The following is a 21,903-nucleotide window of genomic DNA, read 5'->3' as shown; positions in this document are numbered from 1 at the left end:
TTATATTTACTAACTTTAATCCAAACAAGTACTTAAACGTGGTTTGGAGTTTTCATGGAAAGGAGGTAAGTTTTTTTCTTTGAAACACTTGGTCATTTTATTATGTCCTTGTTGGTAATCCAAGTATGAGTAGCATGTAGTACGGTTTGTCTATGAAAAATGGACACAATATGGGTCCATAGTGGTTTTGTACTAAGATTTTATAATGGTTTTTTGTTGGAGCTAGGGTTACGACAACAACAAACTGCAATGTTATACTTACTATTTTTTATAAAACTGTTTAATATTGTACCGTTTATTGGGACGTTGTAGGGTTAATAGCAACTATTGCGACATTTCTTTAACCCCTTTTTGACATTGCAGGGATGTCATTCTCTATTGTGATTCACAATATGGGTTCATGGGTAAATGAACCACAATTGTATTATAAGGGGGGCGAGGTGCATGTAATTCATGGATTGGATGTTAGTAAATGGTCATATTTTGAAGCTATGAGGGTACTAACAGAACTAGGCTATAAGGGAGATGGTGATATGAAAATGTGGTGGAAAGGGCAGGGAACTGATTTTGATAGTTTAAGAGATTTTGTGTTGGATCAAGATGCTATGGACTTGGCCAATTATGCTCTAACTCACAACTGTGAAGTTGAGATATATGTTCAACATGGGGTGGGTGTTCTAGTTGAAAATGACAGTATATGTAAGATGATAGTTAATGGGGAGCAATGCCATAATGGTAGTTTGGAGCAATGTGGTAATGTTCAAGAATCTGGTAATTTGAACCAACTTGGTAATGTTAAGCAATCTGGTAATGTGGACCAATCTTCTGGTGGCGAAGATTTGGAGAAGTCAAATTTCAATGCCAGTGCAGAAGAAAGGGACTTAGGCATGGAAGATGGGTTTGATCTTCCTGAGGTTGGACATGTTAAGGCCACATTGAATAAGAAGGTGGATAAAATGAAGAACAAAGTTGAGGGGGTCACAAGGGGATATGGTACACGACAGAGAAAGAATAAAGATATTGCAAGGAGGGATAATGATCATAAAGTAAATGTGCCTGATGATGCTGACTCATTGTATAAGATGGAAAGTTCTTACTATAGTGACGAGTTGGATAGTGATATTGGTCAGGATGATGACATTGAAAGTCATGCAACGAAACATGTCACGTTTAAGAAGGAGGATATGCGTAACTTCATTAAGCAGAGTTTACTACTCAGCGAATATTCAATACAGGTCAGTTTTGGGTTCACATCTACTACTGAAGAATCTTATTTGTAGTCTTTTATGTATACATTAATTATGTGCACAGACACTTGTGAAAGGACAACTCTTTTATATATAAATATAGTGTGCAATGCCTATGCTTTTCTCATAAATACAATTCATCATTTCCCATCTACATTATTGACCACACTCAACAGTTTGTATCGAGTAACAATATTAACTAAATTTTGTTTCGTTTCAAAGGTACCATTCACGTGACAATCATGGAGCATTCAACGAACAGTTCTTACAGTACTACAATTATGTCCCTAACATAATTGAAACGATTAACATAATTAATAATCTTTCATTCATTGAAAAAGTTCTTATAATACTACAATGTCCCTAACATTTAACAAGGTCAACTAGTTCACCACTAAAACAACTGATACAAGGGTCAGTGGACACTTACAGAAAATAGACCACTTCAACACACCTAATACAAATTACTAATTAGACAAATACAACATAGATCAATTCATCAAAATAGCCCAAATCATTGACACTTAAACACAGATAATTGACACACGAGTCCCACCATTGTTTGAGGCATTGAAACTTGAATACACACATCAAACACAAGTCCCACCATTTCCCAAATCACTGAAACTTCAATACACACAATGGACTCATGAATCCCGAAATTTCCCAACACAAATAACCAACAAACTCATCATCTCATATCTATTTCTACTCTCTATAACAAGCTTCTGCAATTTCACTTTTTTTTTCGTGTCTCCTCCAATTGTTGTTGAGTTAGGCCTAAACTCACATTCTAAGGATCTAAGAGCTTCTTCATCAACCTATTGGAAAAAGATTTACAGGTAGTGGGTCTCTACAAACAAGGTTTTATAACAGAACAAATATTTTTGGAGGGACTATTTTTTTTAAAAAATTTAGTAGTACTAATTATCCCATTTTGTATTAGACTATTAATGAATGTTTCCCTTCAAACATTTTGTGAATAATCAACTTGTCAGTAGCCAAACAAATGGATTATTGGAAATTAATACTAGTCGCGTAAACATAGAGGTATGATGTAGCATTCAGTCAATGATTCGTCTGAAATCTAGATGATGTCCACTCTATGACAGATTGGTTCTCATAATGAAAGGCCAATGCATAAGTCTGATGATGAAGTTTCTTTTGGCTCTGAAATAATAAATTTTAACCAGCCAGAATCTATTGATCTGCTGGAAATACATGGTTCACATTATGGAGAATCTCGGACTGTCCATCATGAAACGATGGCGGGTATGATTTACAGGAGCATAAGGGTTGTGCTTTTGTCTAGCAAACTCAACTTGCTTATGCCTTTTGGGCCTCTTGCAATTCTTGTGCAGATATTGACTGGTCATCATGTGAGTTGTATTGTTCATATCATAAAATTCTTAACTTTCTGGCACTTTTGATTAAATATGTTATATTGATATGTGAAGGTGGACTGCAGGGTTGGATCTTTGGTCTAAGTTTGTTGGGAATAATGCCTATGGCAGAGCGGTTAGATTATGTAACCAAGTAATATTACATGTACTCTTTAAGTTTTTGTTTAAGCTTTTCACTTTGTATGGTTTCTAATGTTACCCTTTTTCTTGGTCTCATATAGGAAGCTGACACTTTACACTGGCCATACAGGTAAAGTAATAGCATTCTACTAAATCTAACTTCTTTTACATCAATCTAAAAAAGACACTGAAATAAGTTAAAGCACACAGATATTGAATTAATGTAATATAATATATGTATGCATCTTTTTACCATTTAAGAAGGTGTTGCTTATATGTGTCTCTCTAACAAATTTTTAGGAGAAGCATTCCTTAATTTTCAACTATCATATTACATGTTATATTTCATTGGAAAATATTGATTCAGTTACTCACTTTTAGCATCCATGCTTGTGATAATATGGACTTAATATCTGCAATTGCATGCAGTCCACATAAGTGGTTCACTCTTCTGCTTTTCTTATTAATTAGTCATATGCTTGTGGTAGTTTATTTCTAATTTTATTATATTGTATCTTGCAGTTGGGGTAGGGGGTATTTTAAATGCTTCATTTGGAAATGCAACGGAATTGATCATCTCACTATGTGCACTGAAAAGTGGAATGATACGGGCTGTCCAGCTATCTTTGCTGGGTTCAATTTTCTTCAATATGTTGCTGGTGCTTGGATGTGCATTCTTCAGAGGGGGGATTGTTTCTAATAAGAAGGAACAAGTGTTTAACAAGGTAGGCATGTTAATTTCTATCTCTTAATTAATTAGTCTTTGATTATTTTCTTGACTTTCATTTTGTATTACCTGTAGCAGTGTAGCTTATTCAATTTAGCATGCAGGAAATTGCTTCTGTAAACTCAGGATTATTGCTGATGGCAGTTATGGGCATACTTCTTCCTGCTGCTCTACACTACACACAGGCTGAGGTCCATGTTGGGGAGTCAGAGTTGTCACTTTCAAGATTCAGCAGCTGCATCATGCTTGTGGCCTACGTTGCATGCCTATTTTTCCAGTTTAAAAGTCAAAGAAGTCTCTATGTCCCTGTGAACGAGGTCGGTAGTCTTGTATCAAGTTTCCATTTTGTTTTCTCAGTCATTCTTTTGTGTGCGGGATATGTGGTATGCTATGTGATATGATTGATTTGCTTGAACTTTAGTATATATATATATATATATATATATATATATATATATATATATATATAAAAGGTATTCATGAGATATTAATGGCGAACATGTAAAGTTTGAGTTAACTCATTTGAATAGTCGAGCTTAATCTTAAACTTGATATGTTTATTTATTAAACAAACAAGCTTGATCGAGTATTTAATGAGTTGAACTCGAATAATTCAGCTTAAGCTCATCTACACCCTTAATTGCAAACAAGTACGTAGCATGAAAAGTCACATTTAGATTCAAGACTAAGATATATAACACAAGTTTGGTGTATCAATCAACATTGCAAACAAATAAAATGTGATATATTCAAACGTGTGGTTCCTTTCTGATTCTCACTTATTTATTCTACCGGTTAAGATGTCCTACATCAAATACGAACATGACCAAAATACACCTTTAAAATCCTTCCCCTTGAGTTAGTAGGATTATGTTAGCAGCAGCACGAATAAGAATGAAGATTCATCACCTTCATCACCTGCAACTCACGAACGGCCAAAGCGAAACACCACGCGACCCAAATACTTGGAAGATTACGCTAGGCTTGGTCCATTTCGAATAGTTTTTTGTCTTCCTTTTGCATAATATGCTATGTCCCATATATTCCAATAGATTTTGTCTTGAATTTCTGCTCTCACACTTAGGAAGGGGGGATTGAATGAAGGAAGTTGACAATTGGTGTCCAGTCCTGAACTTTGTGTTGATCTTTAATATTGCTTCGTATTTTTGATCCTGTAAATTATTATGAAAATTATTTATCACACTTGCCTCAAAATTACAGCCTTAGATGGTGAACAAAGGTGGATGATTAACTAGCTGGAGAAGTTTTTCTCCTTTTGAAATAAGCATAGTGATAGCTTATTGATTAAAAAACTAATATACACTTTTTTTAAACTCCTTTGCAAGTTGCAACTTACCAATAGTTTTTCTAGTATGCTTGATGTTCACTGTTGGGAAAAGGCAAGGCTTGATTATCTGTTTGTGCTTAACATTAAATATCACGAGGAATGATCTATTTATTCTAAGAGTAACTCTTTTAGGGTTACTCTCTCATCCCACCATTCATTTTTTTGAAATCTAATGGTTGTAAATAAGTAACTAATCTTAACTATTAGATTTCAAGAAAATGAAGGATGAGGATGAAAAATAATTTAAAAAGAGTTATTTTTAGAGTGAGTGAATTCCTCCTCTATTATCATATTTCTTGTAAATGCTTAACCTAAGATTTTTGCTCACCAAGTTGTGGTAACTTGACATGAATTCAGGAAGGGGGTCACAATGGATACAATTCAAATGATGATGAATCTCCATATATTTCTAAATGGGAATCGATAATCTGGCTTTCGGTTTTTACTACTTGGACATCAATGTTGTCACAGTATTTGGTTGACACTCTAGAGGTGAATAATATTCACAGTTTCCTTTATTTTTTGAAAATATGAAGTACAAAGTGAAGTAGCACTGAGATTTTTTTTCCACCATTTTTTTTTTCTTTCTACAAAACAATGTATCTAGTCATTGATATACTACATAATGGATACCCTTTCGAATTGTATTGTTAGAAGGTAGTGGAATTAAGATTCCTTTAAGGGTTTACCTTTCAATGGTTTGCCTAAATCCCACATTGATAGTATGCATGGGATGTTAAATGGAGCATTTAAGTGCTTCATATTCTTTAATTTCCCATTAATAGTTTATTTTTGAGGAACTGTTTCTGAAGTGCTTGGGTGCTTAAGAAAGAGGAGAAGGAGGTATAGTTGTTAAAATGGGTTCAAACTCTCGGGTCAATCTGATTCACCATGGGTTCGGGTCATGCCTAAAATAGGAAAAAATGCAATTGACAGTAAAAGTTGATCCAACCCACTTACAACCCGGTCCACTCGAACTAAACTTGTAGTAGGTCGTGTTGGTCCACTTAATCTACCTACAAAAATGGTCTATTAGTATTTTGTAATATTTTTTAAGACTTTAAAGCAATTTGCTCATTTAATTAGAAATAGAGTAAAACTTAACTAAAATACACTTTTAGTATTTTGTAATATTGTTTAACATTAAGTTATTTAGTGTCTTATTTAAGACTATTTTCTATATTTTTGTTATTATAGTTCTAGGCTTTTAGCTTGTGATAATATGTCTTGTTGTGATATGTGGAATGTAGATAGCGGAAGATTTAATTTAACTAATATTTTTATAATTTATTAAAAAAAAATTTTAAAAAAAATTGATTTTTGTTGAATTTTCTTTTTTTTTAATAAAAAAAATAAATATTTTATTTTTAATTTTAGGTGGATTGGTGAACCAATCCGTTTAATCCACAACTCATGATGGGTTGGTCATGGCTAATTTTTTTAGAATCAACCTTAAGTGAGTTGGGTTAAGCGGACTCATTTATAGGGTGGGCTGAGCCCAATGAGTCGGACCCGTTAGTTTTGACAATTCTAGAAGGAGGGAAAGGTCAGAGATTCCATTCATCTTGCCAACAAAACCTAACAAAATACTCTTCATATTTAATTATATGAATTTTTCAACTAATTCATGCTCCTTAACAAAAGTAGTTAATTTAGTTAATCACATCAAATCTGTTAATTATTTATACTATCATTCCAAAATTATTCTTTTCTTATCTCTTTATATACTTAATTACTTCTTATTAATGTTTGAATAGAGAATAACTAAGTAAGGATATGTGGGAAAAAAATAATTAATATATATAGAAATTAGAAAAAGATCTTATAAAAAGAGACAAACAAATTTTTGAAAATGATCTTATAATTAAGAACAAAAGAAAGTAATAAATTAGTGTTTGTTGATAAAAAAACGTGTTTGGGTGCTTATTATTATGAATACTCTGCAATGATTTCATGTTGAAACTCCCTTAGGCAAAAAAAAAATAAAAATGGGTTAGTTTGGTTTGGGTTAATTTGGTTGCCTGTACTGGGGAAAACACTATAGGCTAACTAAAAGGGCTAAGTAAAGTGTCATAGAGTGTAGTCACCAAAATGTCAACTCTTAAGGGTGGTGTTGCAATAGGGACTTGAGTATTATGGGGGCACTTATGTCCCACATTAACTAGCTAATGTTGCATGCTTGGTGGAGTATTTATGTTCTCCCCAAGTTCTTTGGATGCTTATAATTCAATCTTATAATATATTCACTATTCAGTATATCATGTTTATGTATTTAAGCAAAGTCTTAAAATGTTGGCTTCACAAATCATCAAAAAAATTGTTGGCTTCACAAGGACTTAAGTTGTGTGTCATCATTAATAGTATTCAAAGAATCAGGATCATCCATGTTTGAGAAAGAAGGAATGAATATCAATATGTAATTGAAATGGGAATAAGAAGTTTTCTAGGTTTCCTTTTCTCTAAGATATCATTAAATGTTTATTTTTAAATGAAATTTCTATACTCTTAGTATGATATCTTTTGAGGAAATAGGAGATATAAGGTTGGTCTAATAGTTGGGAAGGAGGGCGTTAGGGTGAAGAGAAAAAAGGGGTGGAGGGAGAGGTTGATGTGTAAAATATGTATTTGTTAAGAACAAGTATATCCTATGCAGTAGCAATAGTGAACTTGAAAGTTTGGATATCGTACCCTAGAGATTAGTTGTGTTTCCAAATAATCTAAATTGTATAAATTAAACAATTTTGGATTTTTAATCTGAGTTTGGAGGTTGTTGTGATTGCGTTCAAGAAAATAAACTAAAGATATACAACAACTTCAAGAAAGAGATATGTATGAGAGATAAAGACTCGAATTATGATTTTGCATGTACCGTTTCCCATAATTGCTAATTCAATTTAGATATCTTAATTATCAAATAATTACCTAATACCTCTTAATTTAATTATCAGTTTATGATCAAGGTATGAGAATACTCTTCCCCCAAAATTAACCCCGCATTGATCATTTGAGATTCAATTTAGGGTTAAGGATGAGTTTCAGAGAAGTTTATATAAAGGAAGTTCATGCCACCAGTTTGGTCATACAAGTTTTATGAACCCTATCATTTTACAATTCAGTTAATTGCAAGAAGATGACCACTAACATTTAATTGACTAAGAATCAGACTGATTAGTTCCAATCTAAAATAGAAAGTAGCAGAAAGACAATAATCTGAATAACATCAAAGATCTTTATTAAAAAGAGGAATTAGGCTTCACCGTACAACTACATCACAATCCGAGACTTAAGGGTTTTAGCCAACCATGATTATAGAAAAGCTAAATACATACAATCATGCATTGAAAGTAAAAGAGATCAAAACCTTTACAATTTAGGACTTCAATTGTTGTTAGTACAATTCCCTCTCTCCAAAGCTCCAATGTATAATGAATTTTGAATCCCTGAAGTACATACTCTAGCTTCTTATTTATAGACTCCTAAAGATAATTGCTTTAATTAGGCACACTATAGATATATATTCTAATATGATCTCTAAAGATAATCATTTAATTAGGCACACTATAGATAGATATTTTAATATGATTTCTAAAGATAATTATTTTAATTAAGTGTACTATAGATAAATATTCTGATTAGATCCTTAAAGATAATTATTTTAATTAGTTGTCTAAAGATAGTTTTCTTTAATTAAGCTTGCTATGGTCATGGTGATATCCATTAGGACCATTATTGGAATCCTAGCACTAAAGCTTAAAATGTTGTGAAATGGCGAGGACCCTCATAATTAATCATGGCCTTTCAGGTTGACCACGACCATAGTTAATGTACCATAACCGTTATCAAGTGAAAATATCATCATATCTTCATGAAATTGTGCATTTTCGAACTTTTATACTTGATTGAGCAATTGTACTTCTTCAAATTAACAACTAATAAAATTCACATAAAGTATCACTCAAATTATGATTTATCATATGTTGCGGAATCAAATATCTCTCGGTGACATTTGTAATAAAACTAACAAACTAATAAAAAAATTCTTTTGAGGAAATATATTTTGTATCCGATCAAATTTTTGTTACTTTTTTACAGGGAGCATCTACTGCATGGGGAATTCCAGTAGCATTTATTAGTGTCATATTGCTTCCACTAGTGGGGAATGTCAGTGATATAATATTTTCCATGGAAGATAAACTCGTGAGGTTTTGATTGTTCTGCTCACATACCTGCGTGCACACATATTCATATTAATAGGTTTTATTTCTGTAGGACATTTCCTTAGGAGTAGCAATTGGGTCATCCACACAGATATCTATGTTTGTGGTAAGTATTGAATTGCTTATTGCTATATAGAATTACCTTTTTTTTTTGGTAAATAGACAATGCTTTTTCTAGTTTCAGTTTGTATGTGTGTGTGGCTGTCTCTGCTTTCTTTGTATATCTAAACATGCATGTATTAAGGTAGAATTAAGATGGAGTATTTCACGGAGAATTATAGTAATGCATATTTCCGATGGAGTACATTATGCTGAAAGATTGGCATGATGTCTAAGAGAAAGCAAAATTTAGTAGAGCAACATATAACAAATAGTAGGATTGAAGCAAGGTATTCAAACAACAAAATGTATTCAGCCTCTCCCTTTATGTAGTAATTGACTGCTTCATGCCGCATTGTGGGCTGTCACCTGGTTTTTTCTTTCATAAATTCCTCTTTATAACAAAAGTCTAGCCTGTGAAATTTCATTTACTTTACATTTTCCTTTTCATTATGCAGATTCCATTTTGTGTTGTTATTGGTTGGATGATGGGGCAACCTATGGACTTAAACTTTCACCTTTTTGAGACTGCAGCACTATTTCTCACTGTTATAGTCGTAGCCATCATGTTACAGGTTTGTATTCAAAGATAAAAGAATGAAAATGAAAATTATGCTATTAGGAACCCAAAACATGTAGACAATGACATATGTTAACATTGTGACATTAATTTATTATGCATTTGCAGGAAGGAACTGCCAATTACTTCAAAGGACTACTGCTTATTCTTTGCTATCTGATAGTGGCTGCCAGTTTTTATGTACATTTAGATTCCTCTCAATAAGTTAGATTTGTACTAATGAATTGACTTTCGTTTTACATGAACGTTCTCTTGTACATATAGTTTTCTGAAATGAGGTTGTGAAGATTCTGTTGTTCCCCTGATGCAAATCAAAGAAATTAATTTGTTTCATTTCTGATTTCCATCATGTAAGTTGTGTTTGTGTTTCATAAATGCCATTGATCTGGCATCCTGCTTATTGCATAAACTTCAGTCTCCGCTTACATAGAATTAGTGTGCGTTTTGACATAATATGTACTTTAAACGAAACTAAAAGGGTTAAGGGTTTAAGGAGTGGTTTGGAAGTTACCTTCACATGGAGGAGGAGAATAATTTATTTAGTGGGATATTTTGATTGTGTTTGATTCTTCGGTATATAAAATTTTCTTAGACTAATAATAATCATACACGAAAATTTAGATTAATTTCTAATCCAATGAGTTTGGAGGCATGTCATAATCTCTGCCTAGGACAAAAAAAAAATATTGCTTAAGGTTTAATTTCACATTTTATGATGGTTGACACATCAACTCATTTTTTTCTAGATTGCTTATATTTTTAATTAATTTTGTATAATATAATTTTTTTTACTATAGGCTTCTAAAATAATTTAAAATAAAAAATAATATAAATTATAAATAAAAATTTAGTTTAATTATATATTTTAGATAATAAAAAATTATGTTTAAAAAATGGTAAAAAAAACATAAAATGCAACGGATTCACAATCTTCTTTCAGAAAGAACTGCATGACTTGATAAAATACATAAATGTGAGTCCAAGTTTCCAGAGATCAAATTAATTTTTCAAAAACTTAATTTTGACTTTTTTTCTTTTATTTTTCTAATAAAAATGGATAAAATAAGTATAGAGTTTGTTAATGTATACAATTTTTTTAGAAAGAATATATTAACAAGTTACATTACTGCCTTTATAAAAAACAAGTTATTTTACAAAGATGGTTGGTGGATTTATACGTTCTAACGTAACATAGTGATAATTAATTGCTATCTTGACTAGCTAACCTACCAATAAAAACCTCATGCACAAAGACTATGTAGTCCTTAAACTGAATTACCAGTTGAAAAAAAAAACATTTTTTTCACTGATAAAAAAAAGTTAACAAGGAACATGTTTGTCCAATTCTATTGAACCAGGTATGACCATCAAATTAATGAACTTTGTATGCGCGCAGCTCGTTCTTCATCTAAATAAACAACATTCTCTCTTCCACCCTCAACAAATTCCACAATCCACATACGAAGCAGAGAAAAAGTTTTCTCTACATTAATAGAAAACACATTGTTGCATGGAGATCTATTGACATTGTTGATCCTATAAAACCCAAACCCATTTTTCCATTTGTAAATAATCACTTAGGTACTTGTTGTAACATTCTTGATTGTTAACTTCTTCATAGTTCTCATATTACAATACTTAATACTGTGACATTTTGACAATCAGTCCTGCGTGCTTTCAAGATTTATGGTTATTCTTACAAATCAACACAAGACTTTCCAGAGTATTTTGTTATCATTTACACGTTTTTTGCAAAATTTTTCGGAAGGTTACCCATCTCATAACTATGAATTTTTTTAGTGATAGACTACCGAAAAATAGATGCATCTTGTTGGTATTGATAATACCAATTAATTCCTTTAAGTCTTCCTCAATTATACTTATATCGTCTCTAAATTTCTCTTATTTTGATGTAATTCAATTGAAATGTTATATTTATCTCTTAATACTATCCAAGTTTGGTGATTCAAATTTCCAAAAATTGAGTGGATGACTCTTCCATCGGTGCATCAAACCTCACAACAATATTGCCCATATCATAAGATGTTGATGAAATCCCATAAAACATCCTATGTGCATGCAATGGAGGCTTCAAGACAAAAGCATACTCATCACATTTATACCTTTGGGATATACAGCTACGTTTTCAATACACTTTACCGCCACATCTAAATCTAACGTCAATCTTTTATCCTCTTGATCATCTCTTTCAACTTTTCGTTCCCTATCCAAATCCTAGAGCTCTAGCTGCACCCGGATAATCTCAAAATTTTAGTCAAAATTGAGCCACAAAATATTAGAATTTCTCATTTGAAAATCCCAAACACGGACAACATTAAGTCACAACATTGACCCATTGAGTCAAAAACAACATGAAGAATATACATATTTTAGCTGAAATTCAAAGCTATGGTCCATGGTCTATCCCTTTATTTTTGTTTCTTTCCCTCCTCTTTCTCTCTCTCTCTTAGGTCATTCATCTATATCTTTCCTCATATACTCCACCCCTTCCTTGCCCTGCACGTCAACGTGTCTAGTACTAGCTTCATCACACCTTCCAAAATGATGGCATGGATAGCCAGGAACAAGGTGATATACTATAGTAATATGTACAACTATAAAAAAGATTTCGTACACCTCATGGCATCAAAGCTAGAGTAAAAACTAAATTGGTGTAACTTAGTTACCAGATGCTCAATTTATGGAAGAGAATTTGAAATTTAATCCGTACAAGATATATTTTAGGAGAAGAATGATGAGCTTTAAATATGACTAAACTTATAATTTCCAAACCAATGGATTAATCATATAGTCGGTCCAAATAAGTTTGTGAAGATAGCTTGAGATTTTATCGGGGAATTAAAAGTCTTAATTATGGTGATTAAAAAAAATTTAAGTACAAAAAGGTCATTAAATTAAACTTAAAATAAAAAAATAAAACATTCCGTAACCAAAACAGATCAGTATATTAGCTTACTCTTGCAATGTGAATATTGAAAGAAAAAAAATGAAGATGTATCTTGTAACTTACTTGCAGGTTACAGTTTAGGCAATATTGTTTCTTCAAGATGACAATAAAGGTTATGTTATTCAATTAGATTTTAGTTTTTTTTTACTAGCTAAAAATATTGGTTTGACGGTTTGGTGAAGTAAACAATTTTTTTTAATAATTACTAGCCTTTTTTTAAAATATTAATTTCTAACTTTTTATATTTTTTTCTTGTATTCTTAATATATCTATGAAAATTTTTAATTATCATTTTTAAATAAATCATGATTTTATTATTTTTTTGTCATTTTATAATTTTCAGTCATTTCAACAACTAATTTTATGAATTTATTAAGTTAATTTTTCAATTTTCAACTACTAACTTTCAACTACTAATTAATTTTTTAATTTTCAATTAACTTTTTAAGTAATTTTACAAGATGATGAAATAAGGTTCAAATCTCTAGAAAGATATTCATATTTAGTCTCTGATTCTTCCAAAGAAAAGATATAGGGAAACCAAACTAAAAAAAAATAAAAAATCAAGGAGACACATGTGGTGTGAACAACCAAGGTGACTTATTAGGGCAATGATTGAGGGGGCAAAGGACTTGAAGAAAAGATTGGCGTGAATCATCATGACTCAAAAAACGAAGGAGTGACTGCAATTGGGCCCTTTTGTTTTGTCATCTTCGAAGAAGACTCTGCATCTATTTAACCCAACCCACACTCCAAAGAATCCAGAAAAGACATTGGGCCCATGAATTATTTGAGTGTCAAAGGTCAATTTTAGCATACTTGTCGACTTAATAAAGAAAATTTCTTAAGTCAATTAAGTCAACGTGGAGGAGTCCTGGCCTCTCTGTTCATTTTATTGTATTGTAGGAGTAAGTCCAAAAATCATTGTGATAGCTTTTTGTTGTTTGACTTAAGAGTAAAAATAAAAGAAGCATGTTTCTTAAAATATTGTTTTTTATTAATAAGTATAAAAAGTTAAATTATGTACCTCTCATTTCTTATTTAACAAAATTCTCATGGAATTCATCAAACAATAAAAAAAATTGGTGCAAAGAATATTTTCAATATGATAACACAAAAGTTAAAAGATGCTCTCTTAAGTAATTTTTTCAAGGACAACCACACACACAAGCTTAAATTTAGTTAAGAAAAATTCACATGTTAAAGCACCAAATTCATGAGTTTATTTTTTTTATAGACTAGGTAATGTTTCTTTAGCCAAAAATTACTATTATGAGCAATAGAGTTATGTTTGTAGTTGTATATTCAAACTACAAATTTAAAATTACTGATTAAGTTAAACTCGATATACTTGATGCATATGGTATTTATATAGTGTAATTTTTATATGCATAATATTAAAATTTTAAAGATTGTGTAAAAGTTACAAGATTAAAATGATTCGCAAATATCAAGGTTAATTTTTCAACACGCTTCTCTGTACATTAACAATAAGTTAACAACAACTTCCAAAAGAATACACATACTACTACAGCAGTTCTTACAAAAAACTATTCCTACAAATCCTTACAAAATAGCACTCATGCAAACCCTTACAAAATAGCAATTTCTATTGAAAGCAACTATTTCTATTCATTTTCAAGCACCCCTACGAAAAAAACATGGTATAAAATTCTTGTAAAATTGCTTGTTTGCTAAAATTAGTCAATTAACATAAAAAAAAAACCACAATAGGAATTAGGCAACACTTCATATGCATCACTCATTCTACATTACAAAACTTATTTTCTAGTCCTACTCAAAATCTTGTCATGACAAAACAGAAAGCAGAAGATGGACCTCTTGGGAAAGAGCAACTGGACCGCTATAAAAATAGCTTTTGGGGATGACTTTGAAAGTGGGTTGCATTGCTACAGTGACCACTCAGAAGATAATGTTTGGCATATGCCTATACAGTAGCTATAACTGTAAAATAATTAGTGGTTGAATAAGGATATAACAGAGCAAATAAGTGAGAGCACAACTTTCATATGGATGTGTTATTAAGAGTTATTAATAAGTGGCTTCCATTTTCTTCATTTGTTAGTTTTATCTATTTACTATTCTATGTTATGGAATATAAGGTAAAACTATAATTTTTTTTTAAATAAGTGACGAAAAACACATAAATAAATTTGATTACACATCGATTTAAAACTTGAAAATATTATTGATCATTTTCACTTATATATTTTTTAATTTTCTCACTTTTATCCTATTCGAGACTTTTTCACTCAGATTTGTCTTTCCAATATAATAAAATAATAAAAAGTTTGAAAGCTTTTGGAAAGATTTTTCCTAAAAATTAATAAAAGGTCCATGTGCGAGGACCAGGACCAACATGCTTTATAGGCCACAATTTCTGACAAATTTTGCTTCATCTATAGTAGAAAATTTTACAGAAAAATATACAAAACATGGTGCCAATAATTTCCAGGGTGGTCCAAATTGGCATATAACGAGCTTGCATAGTAGATAGTAAGGCTTTAAATATTTGCATTGCGGTTTTGTCGTGCAGCAAATTATGGACAAATATGACCGATGCGGTCAAATTTGTGTTCACGGATAGTTAAAGAATATTGATATTACTGTCCAAGTCACGATGGCTGACCCTTTTTTAAAACCTTGGTAGTTAGCCATACCATAGAGACATGGTCCTAAAGTCTGGCCTGAGATGAATATAAAATGGACTAATCTTCTTCTGACTTGTGAACTCTCTTTGAAAAAACGACCCTCTCAGCCAACCATTGCACCAATTCGTCAGAATTATGGAGTTTACACACAGAGTTACAACTTACTACAAATGGAATAACTTGTTTTCCTCTGTGGCTTCTCTCTTTCTCTCACCTGAAATCAACTTGGTAAGACCTTAACTTCTAGAAACTAGTAGTAGCATTCATTATCTGTTAGGATGAACCAAATGATATTCATTATTCCATTCATTCACACTGAGGGAAACTTCAACACTAGATGTGACTCAACTGAATAAAGATGTTGCTTTTACGCCAATGATTCTATGAAGTCTGCAATGAGAAATCCAAAATTTTGTGTGTTGTTCCTTTAAGTGAAAGATGCTAGACGTAAGTGGCCTAAAGTATGATAGAGAAGTTGAAATGAACTTCCATTACAGCATAGGACAAATTTGATTTATGAGTATGATCTGAAACCATTGGTGTGCTTTCAATTCAAAAGTCAGAAAAACATGGTTTTCAACTTTTCATCACCACTTGGTTTTTTTGATGAACACCTAACAACACTCCCCACTTGACTCTTCTGGTCCATAGATTCTGAATCTCTTTTACTGTTTGGATCATAAAAGTAAGCTTGAAAGTAGTAAAAAAAAGAGTGAATAAAAAATTCCATGGTGAGTATGACGTCTGATTCCTCAATTATTTGGATGGTTTAAAAAGCACTATACATTAAGGGTTAACTTCCTTAAAACCTTATAAAGTTATATAATAATTAGCTCATAATCACACCTCATGAAGCATCAAAGAAGCTACGTAAGCTAGCTTTGGCATCTTTTTCCCCTTTTTCCTCCAAGCCTATAACTATATTCAACCCAATCTGCACTGGACCAAGTGTAAAAAGACATTTTCCTGATCTTCTGCTGTGCCAAGAAAGCAGGTAGTGTATTTTTCTTTTACACAAGCTAGTTAGGTAAGACATGTCTTACCAAAAGTTTTAGTGTAATTTTGCATCATTGAGTTACTCTACCTAGACAGACAAACTGACAAAACACAAGCCATTCAGGCACTTGTTCATTAGCATAATTCAGATTAGTTTAAACCATTTCAGCAACTTAATTATCATGTGCTTCTCTTTCATGCAATTAACTTTAGTAGATTTGGATAATCACATCACATGCAGGGAAACATTATGTAGTTCCCCAACATATATATATTATTAACTTCGATTTCAAGTAGATGCAGCATAGTTTGTCTTTAGTTTTGTTAGCTTAAGCCTTTCTATGGGATTAACATGCAGTAATCTCCATGAGCTTCTATTGAATTGATACTTTGATCAAGATGGATGGGAAAAACTCTCTTCAAATAACTAGAAGTGGTATTGGTGCTTATGATGATGATGGACATGCCAAAAGGACTGGTAAAGTTCTCTAGGACACCATAAAATATCCATTTTGATGTATACTTGAATTTGAATCCTGAATTTTAGTCCTTCCATGAATTCTGCCAGGGAATTTGCAGAGTGCTGTAGCTCATATCATTACTGCTGTTATTGGTTCTGGTGTTCTTTCTCTTGCATGGAGCACTTCCCAATTAGGATGGATTGGAGGGCCATTTTCCTTGCTTTGTTGTGCAATTGTCACCTATATTTCTTCATTCCTCCTGTCTGATTGCTACAGAACTCCTGATCCTGTCACTGGGAAAAGAAACTACTCTTACATGGATGCTGTTAGAGTTTATCTTGGTAGTAACACATTGAACTCTTTCTCATGTGCTTCTACAATCATTCTAGCTAAACATAGATATATACTTTAAATGAACTACAATAACAACAACTGTAATGTCTAATTGTATTTTTTGTTATTCAGGTTATAAAAGGACATGTGTAGCTGGCTTCCTTCAATTTTTGACTTTGTATGGGACTAGTATTGCTTATGTACTAACCACAGCAACCAGTCTGAGGTACTTTCCTTATGAGAATACCCTTAGAGAGTCTGGCTTATTGATTTTCCTTATGAACTATGATTATTCATTCTACTATACAGTGCAATTCTGAGATCAAATTGCTATCACAAGAAAGGGCATGAGGCTCCTTGCAAATATGGGGGCAATCTGTATATGGCACTGTTTGGACTTGTTCAGATTGTAATGTCATTCATACCGGATCTCCATAACATGGCATGGGTTTCAGTTGTTGCCGCACTTATGTCCTTTACATACTCATTCATTGGACTAGGACTTGGCATAGCAACAGTCATAAGTAAGGCTAATCTTCAATCATATTTTCTTATTTTAATCAAAAGAGATTTTTAATTTCACAAGACTTCTCAACTCCGACAAGGACAAAACTTAGGAGGTACAGTTTCTTAAGAGCTATTGGTGCTGTTTTCTAATTAAATGCGTAATCCTTTAATGTATATCTTTATTATATGGATTACTGAGGTGAAACTTCAATTCAGATTGAATAACGATACCAAAAACATTTAAGGAACTGTATGTAAGTTTTGTCCTTTTGAGAATTAAAGCAACACCGTGAAGAAAGAAAAATCCACATCATGCTACTACAACATTGGTCCTTAGGACTTTGGTTGCATTTTGCAGAAAATGGAAGAATTATGGGGAGCTTGACAGGAATACCAACTGATAAAATTGCTGACAAATTTTGGTTGGTCTTCCAAGCACTTGGTGACATTGCCTTTGCCTATCCATACTCCATTCTCCTTCTTGAGATCCAGGTACCTTAACATTTCATGCATATACTCAAATTGGGTGGGTAGAGGGTGACATGAGACACAAAGAAAAGAATTTATAGCTGAAACAATGTATTGAATTTTGTTGAACAAAGGACACTCTAGAGTCTCCTCCACCAGAAAATCAAACAATGAAAAAGGCTTCCATGGTTGCAATCTTCATTACAACATTCTTCTACCTGTGCTGTGGATGCTTTGGATATGCAGCTTTTGGAAATGATACACCAGGAAACCTCTTGACAGGGTTTGGATTTTTTGAGCCTTTCTGGCTCATTGACCTTGCTAATGCTTGCATCATTCTTCACTTGGTGGGAGGATATCAGGTACTATTAATGTTACATATCAAAATTAACTTTAAAAAAAGTACACATGAGATGATCTTTCTGTGTTTGTCTAATGTCAAAAATAAATTATTATTCTTAAGAAAATTACAATTCCAACAGTGCAAGAGAAACTATAAATAAATAACATCAGAAGAGACACAGTTGGGAAAAAGTTCTACTGTCGTCTGACACCAACATGTGGTTATTTACAAAATCCAAGCTATGCTATGCTATGCTTTTTAATTGTAGTGTGAATAAAATTTTGTTTGGATTTGATTAAATTTTAGTCAATCACTGCCCTTTTTGCCCTTGTCTGTTAGTATTTGACCTATTCTGGGTGAAGATGCTAAAGTAAATTATGAATATAAAATCAATTTTTTTCGAGACATGGAATATTTGTAAAAAAATTCAAGCTCCATTTTTTATAGTAAGTAATCAAGAATAAAGAATTAATCTCTGAATTGTATTCTATTTAAATCAAATTATTTATAATATTTAATCATTCCAACCCTGATTTAACTCCTTTTTAAAGGAAGAAAATATATAAAATAAGAAATAAAGATATATCCACCGACCACCATTTATTTAGAGCAAACTAAGCTTTCAATATACTTTAATTCTACCAATAAATTGACGGTCCCAATAATATTGGACTCAGTTCTCTTAGGTAAGACCTCAATTCGAGTTCGATGGATGAAAAAAATGTGAATGAAATAGGAAAATCTCATTAAAGGTGATCAGCTAAGTTTGTCGATAAGATTAATCATCGATAAAAACATAAATAGTCTAGGTTAAAAAAATACTTTAATTCTAATAAAGGATAAATACCCTTTAATTTTCTTACTTTACGCATTTTCTAATTTTAAAAATTAAAATCCTTCCAAATACAACTAAATTGAAAATGATTTGGTATCAACATTTATTCTTTCATTGCCTTTTTATGTTACCTAGCTATTCATGTTTGTGCTTTCATGTATGTGCTTTCATGTATGTGTTCTTCTCCTCAGATTTACAGTCAACCAATATACAGTACTGTTGACAGATGGGCTTCAAGAAAATTCCCCAACAGTGGCTTTGTGAATAATTTCTACAGAGTGAAACTTCCTTTGCTTCCTGGTTTTCAGCTAAATCTTTTCAGGTTCTGCTTTAGAACAACCTATGTGATCTCAACCATTGGTCTTGCAATCTTTTTCCCTTACTTCAACCAAATCCTAGGAGTGTTAGGAGCCATAAACTTCTGGCCATTGGCTATATATTTCCCAGTAGAGATGTACTTTGTACAGCAGAAAATTGCAGCTTGGAGTAGCAAATGGATTGTTCTTAGAACATTCAGCTTTGCTTGCTTTCTGGTCACTGTAATGGGCTTGGTTGGCTCACTTGAAGGAATAGTAAGTGCCAAATTAAAATAGCTGAAAGCCTGAAAGGTTGTTTATGCCACTCCCCTTAGTAATGCTTACTCTATTTGAGTTTGTAGATTGATGGTTATATAATGTTTCATATAAAAAAGTTTAAAGCTGAATGCTAGTGTTATTGAGAGTAAGATAGAGTACAAGCAATTGTGGGGGATTTCAGAAAGTGAATAAAGTGGTACTGCCAGTGCCATTGGAATAATACAAGTTTTGTTTGATGAAGAACTCACCTCAAAGGAGAGAATTCTAACAAATTTGTAGTTTGATATTAATGTAATTGTACTGTATCATCAAATAGATTATATCAAATTTTAAATTAATGATTATTAACCCCCGTGCTTTATTTTCTAAAAAGTAAATAGTATGGACAAATTTTACACTTTTAAGTCTTAACCAATAAAAAAATTGTATGTATGATAATTTTATTAATTTTTAAAATAATTTTTTAAAAAGTTATATCTAATATGAAATTTTATCTATTGATTATATTTTTTTTACACTAAATGTTAAACATGTAATTTGTACAAAAATACCTATGGTATTCCCATCCCTATTGTGAATAAACTTTTCAAATGACTTAAAATTTAACCTTTTTCAAATAAATAAACCTATGCAAAAATCTTAGTCTAATTTGTTTTCTAAAAGTTATGATCTAACCTAACTTTAATATAGGTAACAGGATTAAGTAAAACTAGACCCGTCATACTCGGTTTAGTCTAAGGTTGATTTGTACAGATTTAAATATTAAAAATTAGATTCAATATATTTTGAAGACGGATTTGGGTTAAGTTTTGGGTCATTCCAACCTGTTTCAATTGTCTTATATTTTTTTTTTAAATCTAAGTTTTTTTAAACAAATATATATTATTAATACATATTTTTATTTGATAGATAATATTCTATATAGTATGATGTTATATTTATAATGATAGTATTTATTTTTAAAATACATATATAGTACAATATATCTTAATTTATGTTTTATTATTCTTTCATTCTATGATTTAACTTTATAAAATGTTAAGATTGATATATTACAAATATTAAGTTAGGTTAACATGATACTGTCCTTAATTTATCGAGTTTTGATAAAGTTGGATCTAAAAGTATGTTTTTTCTTCCTTTTGAAAACGTAACCCGCAACCCTAACACACAACGTAAACCATATACCCTACGGTATTCCCATCATTAACCTAGTTCTGTAATATTCTCAATCACGCGAAGACGAAGGTGAGAGACGCAAGTTTGACTAATGACACTTCTGAAGAAAAATAAATAAAAAAATCAGAGTCCCGACATGATCAAAGAGATTTGAAATTGAAAAAAGAAAACATAGGTTGAATCAAAAGAAAAAACCGTAAAGTAGTCAAGTAAATCTAGGAACTAAAAACATGATTCGACTGAAGAAAAGCTGCATAGATACGGAATAAATGATAGCTATAAAATAGTAATTTACTTAAACATTTTTGTCTGAATGAGTCTATAATGTTCATCAAATATATACACCAGCCACGGAGTTGATGATGACATGCATAGAATAATACTGTTACTGACACACTTTTTTATTTTTTCTTTTTTCTTTTTTCTTTTTGAACGGTTCAACTAAGTGAGTTAAATCTCTAGTTGAGATGTAATAAATAATATAATAAAAAGAAATAAACATAAAAAAATATTATTGTCTAAATAATGTCCCTAAACTTTTTAAGAAAATTTTTTTAGTCCATATATATATTTTTTACTGATAAACATATCTTAGCTTTTTTATTCCTTATTTTTAGTTCTTAAAAAAATAACCATTTTATCCAAATAAAAAATTTAAAATACAAAAAAATACTTTATCTAAATAAAATATTTTAAAAACTATTTTTTTAATCAAAACAATTGAATCCGTATGCATTTAAAATTTAGAAAATTTCAATCCAAAGACTCTAAGAGAATCCATTGGTGTTAGTGTAGCTAGAAGTCAAAAAGATTGGAGAGCACATG

At 31.5% G+C, this 21,903-nt stretch overlaps 2 protein-coding genes across 3 annotated transcripts; both read left to right on the top strand.

Annotated features, from left to right (window-relative positions):
- Positions 1 to 266: 266 nt before the first annotated feature.
- Positions 267 to 10,074, top strand: LOC114423595 (vacuolar cation/proton exchanger 2-like). The gene is made up of 10 exons (XM_028390414.1): positions 267 to 1,235; positions 2,360 to 2,626; positions 2,716 to 2,783; positions 2,872 to 2,900; positions 3,293 to 3,495; positions 3,602 to 3,814; positions 8,938 to 9,042; positions 9,115 to 9,168; positions 9,620 to 9,736; positions 9,850 to 10,074. Exons 1-10 carry the CDS (start codon positions 366 to 368, stop codon positions 9,943 to 9,945), a joined length of 2,022 nt encoding a protein of 673 aa, XP_028246215.1. The 5' UTR covers positions 267 to 365; the 3' UTR covers positions 9,946 to 10,074.
- Positions 10,075 to 15,433: 5,359 nt separating this feature from the next.
- LOC114423594 (probable amino acid permease 7) lies at positions 15,434 to 20,243 on the top strand. 2 transcript variants are annotated; one of them, XM_028390413.1, is made up of 8 exons: positions 15,434 to 15,609; positions 16,736 to 16,855; positions 16,946 to 17,179; positions 17,304 to 17,397; positions 17,481 to 17,695; positions 18,037 to 18,170; positions 18,281 to 18,508; positions 19,516 to 20,243. In XM_028390413.1, exons 2-8 carry the CDS (start codon positions 16,777 to 16,779, stop codon positions 19,915 to 19,917), a joined length of 1,386 nt encoding a protein of 461 aa, XP_028246214.1. In that variant the 5' UTR covers positions 15,434 to 15,609; positions 16,736 to 16,776; the 3' UTR covers positions 19,918 to 20,243. The 2 variants fall into 2 exon arrangements, with proteins under 2 accessions (XP_028246214.1, XP_028246213.1); XM_028390412.1 differs by lacking the exon at positions 15,434 to 15,609 and adding an exon at positions 16,230 to 16,375.
- The last annotated feature ends 1,660 nt before the right edge of the window (positions 20,244 to 21,903 follow it).

The sequence above is a fragment of the Glycine soja genome, chromosome 8, assembly GCF_004193775.1.
Source record: "Glycine soja cultivar W05 chromosome 8, ASM419377v2, whole genome shotgun sequence".
NCBI classification, from domain to species: Eukaryota; Viridiplantae; Streptophyta; class Magnoliopsida; order Fabales; family Fabaceae; genus Glycine; species Glycine soja.
This window is presented reverse-complemented; position numbering and strand designations above follow the sequence as displayed.